The 3,551-nt window shown below is 51.2% G+C and overlaps 1 protein-coding gene across 3 annotated transcripts; it reads right to left on the bottom strand.

The window, feature by feature from the left end:
* Nucleotides 1-240: 240 nt before the first annotated feature.
* On the bottom strand, nucleotides 241-3,170 carry LOC100961935 (ATP-binding cassette sub-family A member 8-like). 3 transcript variants are annotated; one of them, XM_012814066.2, is made up of 4 exons: nucleotides 2,993-3,170; nucleotides 2,654-2,794; nucleotides 1,827-1,906; nucleotides 241-605 (listed from the first exon to the last, which is right to left on the bottom strand). In XM_012814066.2, exons 1-4 carry the CDS (start codon nucleotides 3,049-3,051, stop codon nucleotides 502-504), a joined length of 384 nt encoding a protein of 127 aa, XP_012669520.2. In that variant the 5' UTR covers nucleotides 3,052-3,170; the 3' UTR covers nucleotides 241-501. The 3 variants fall into 3 exon arrangements, with proteins under 3 accessions (XP_012669520.2, XP_023364943.1, XP_023364944.1); XM_023509175.1 differs by lacking the exon at nucleotides 241-605 and adding an exon at nucleotides 612-691 and having other exon boundaries at nucleotides 2,993-3,147; XM_023509176.1 differs by lacking the exon at nucleotides 241-605 and adding an exon at nucleotides 754-788 and having other exon boundaries at nucleotides 2,993-3,140.
* Between the last annotated feature and the right edge of the window lie 381 nt (nucleotides 3,171-3,551).

Raw genomic sequence — 3,551 nt, 5'->3', positions numbered from 1 at the left:
GTGTCAGACCGCTGTGGAGTTTTCTTCCCTCTCACCATAGACAAGGGCACTGGGTCCCGTCTGCTGTCTGCAAACATGTGACCATGAAATACAACAGGTGGCCGACTGCCCTGCACATTTAAGGTTTGGAAAAGCAAAGATGCTTGTGTGTTCTCAGGAACTCTGAAGGAGAGATGCCTTGAGAGGATTACCGGGAAGGATAAAGGGACCCAGGGTCTTATGGGAGGAAGAAGGGGGAAGCAGTGTCAGAGGTGACAGATGGGAGGGAAAGGGAGACTTCGAGACCCACAGAAGCACCGTGTGACAGAAACAGCCAGCACCTGCCTTTCTCCACAGCAGGCCCTGGTACTGTGTTACTGCTGCAGTGATCAAGTCAGGCTTCCCTGCCTATCATCTCCTCTCCCTTCCCTTCCACTCTGCCCTGGAGAGGCCCAGCACATTAGCTTGTGAGTCAAGGAGAGGATGAAATAAGAGAAAAGACAAAACTGGCCATCCCTCCATCTAGCTACAGGGCTTAGACACGAGGCAAGTCCAACCTGGAAAGGGCAGGTGAGTCTTAATGGAGTTTGCATCACCCAAGGTGTAGGTGGTGAGGAGGAACGAGTCTGCGTAGCAAAGCACAGGAACTGTCATGACGTGAGCATTCAGCCTGCACGACGCTGGCCTCGCTCATTCCTTCCACGTACTACAGCTGAGGATGGAACAAAGTCCAGGAACATTTGGAGGAAAATGCTGCTTACATCCCACGTGTCATACTTTGTGTCACCCTCACATGATGGGGCAGGAAACTGTGATAAAAAGGTGAGATTTTTGCCTCTAACTGAGACCCTCAATTTTAGAATTAAACACAGCAGAGGAATTGGGGAGGAGCATCTCTAAAAGCGCAAACATTAGGCGGCTTTTAAGAAAAGGCTCCATTGTGTTCCAGGGATGTGGCCTTCCTGGAACGTCACCCTCTCGGCCACCATCCATTATAAAACGCTCCCTGTTGATCCCATTGTGGGAACCCTTCCCGCAAGAGTGATGCAAAACTGGCCACTGGGCCAAAGGGTCACGGTGGTCAGCATGGAAACCGGCCATGTGGCCCACAGAGTGAGGTTGACCAGCAGGATGAAAAGATGGAACAAAAACCCACCAGGGTGACCCTAATCCTGTCTCAGGAAAAGTCTCTGTAAAAATGGGGAAGCCCGGGGGTTCTGCTGAAGGGAGATGAGGAGCCAGAAAGTGCAGCTCAAGAGGAGGCAGAGGTCCCACACACGGCCCTCAGGTTCCACACATGAAGATGACGGGCAGACACGGAGCCCAGAGATGGATGCAAAGACCCGAGTCCAAGGGCCTAACTGAGAGTCGCAGGTCAGATGCCTGGACAGGGAGGAGCCTCCTCATCTGGATCTTTCACCATGGAGGAATACACAGGGACAAGCCAAGTTCATCTCTTTCTGTTTGTGTGAATTTGTGGATACTCTACCCCGAATGTCCATGGTCTCTGTCCTCTGGAGCACGGTCAGTTACAACAGGTCTTCTCAACCTTGGCACTAAGGGTGTCTGGTCAGATCCCTCTTTCTGGTGGGGCTGACCTGTGCACTGTGTGATGTTTAGGGCCATCCCTGGCCTCTGCCCACAAGATGCCAGTTGTGTCCCCCCAACCCCAGATGTGAGCGCCAAAAATAACCCCAACATTGTCAAATCACCCCTTGTTGAGGACCAGCAGATTAGGAGTCTCAGTCATTTATTTACAATGCTCATGTATTTTGTTGACACTGGTTGTACGTAAGGTTTGGACTTAGCTGTTTCCCACAGTCTGTTCTCTCAACAGCCACTCTTACCCATCTCTAATTTGAAGAAAGCCTGTGATAAAGGTCGCACGTCCTCAACAGGCAACTTGTAGACCACCAGGGTGGAGCATCTGGGGAGAAAATGGGGTGAGGCTGCACTCTGGGTTTCCAGGTCGTGACCCAGCAGGGTGCACATCTAAAAAGGGGCAACACCTGGTCATCAGTTTGTTTAAATGTGCAGGTTTGTGGTGGGGACACCCGAGAGCAGAGGCTCTTTGACAACAAGAAGTCAGTCTGCTCAGAGGGGGCCTGGAGGATAAAGTGGAGAAAATCACAGAGGCTGCTCCTGAAGAAGGGAAGGGGCAAGATGCTCACCCTTCTTCTTAGCGAGAAGAGAAGAGAACAGCGTTTATGTAGAAAGAACCGGGGTCAACCCCTCTTCCTCCCACTCGGAACCTCACACGCCCCACTGACGATAAGAACAGTGCTGAGATCCCCTCCACTGAGTGTTGACGGATGCCTGGGACTCCGGCACAGACTCTAGACAGGTGATCTCCTTTAGTGGAGGACGATTTCCTTCTAGAAAGGACCTCTGAGCCAACCTGAGTGCGTGCCCACTCCTGTGCCTGGCACCCTGCGGAACCCCATGAACACCTATTCCCTTGTGGGAGTCAGGGCAGGTCAGCTGTCTGTTCTCTTACTTCCCCCCTGTGGTGCCCTCGGAACTGAATTTTCTCTGACAATTAAAGTGCTCACAATTACCAAAGAATTAGCCCCCCGCCCCCCAGGGAAAACGAGAAAGAGAAGATAAAGCTTGTATTTCTATCACCATAAGAGAAACACAAACCCAGTTTGAACAAAATGACACACATGTTCACCTGTCCTGCCGAGCAGCCTGGGGGAAAAGCCTGAGAATCTCTGCGTGGAGGGGCTCCACCTGTGCAGGGGTCTTCACCTTCATCACCAGCAGGTAATCTTTGCCGAATTTGCTCTTCAGGTGTTGGATGGAACCGATGCACCTGGAGGTAGGAGGAGGCTGAGTCCAGGTAAGAAAGGGCGAAGTCTGTGGCTGGTGATGCCCATTCTTTGAAACAAGGGAAGGGCGCGCAGAGCAGCGGCCAGCCCAGCTCCTCCCAGGGGGTGGCCTTGTGCAGGGACCCGTCCTTCCTTCAGAGCACACAGCCTGGGGCCCAGTGTGGGCTGGGGTGGGCACTCACCTCAGCCTCCCCGACACCATGATGGCCACTCGGTCACACACGGCCTCGGCCTCGGCCATGTAGTGAGTGGTCAGGAGGACGCCCCTGTCCGTGTTCCTGCACAGGGCCCGGATCACCTGCCTGAAGGTAGGTTGAGGGAAGCGTTAACTAGTGGGAAGGTTTAAGGTCTTGTGGAACTTTTTAAAAGAAGTTTCCATTCACACACATATGAAACGAGAAGTGAGATTAGACAAAGAATGGAGTTTTTGGGCAGGCCTAGAAACAACCAGACTGTTAGAGTGTGTACTTGAGAAAATGGTTGGGGCTGAACAGGGAGAAGGATGTTGGGTATAACACTGTTTAGAAAAACTCTCAGCTCAGGGATATTTAGGAGAAGGCAGTGAGAAGAAAGACGGAAAATGAGAACTTACTAAAATGCACGATAATAAAAACTACACCCTGCAGGTACCAAATGACAGAATTTAGAAGGACTTGGAATGTTTCTTTATTTCCACCATAAGAATTGTGTATCAGATAATGCTATAGAAAATTTTAAATTGTAATAAGAGATTAATTTGAT

This window comes from Otolemur garnettii, unplaced genomic scaffold (genome assembly GCF_000181295.1).
Source record: "Otolemur garnettii isolate 467f Iridium unplaced genomic scaffold, OtoGar3 scaffold01843, whole genome shotgun sequence".
Classification (NCBI taxonomy): domain Eukaryota; kingdom Metazoa; phylum Chordata; class Mammalia; order Primates; family Galagidae; genus Otolemur; species Otolemur garnettii.
Note: the sequence above shows the minus strand (reverse complement) of the source record. Positions and strands in the feature narration are given on the sequence as shown.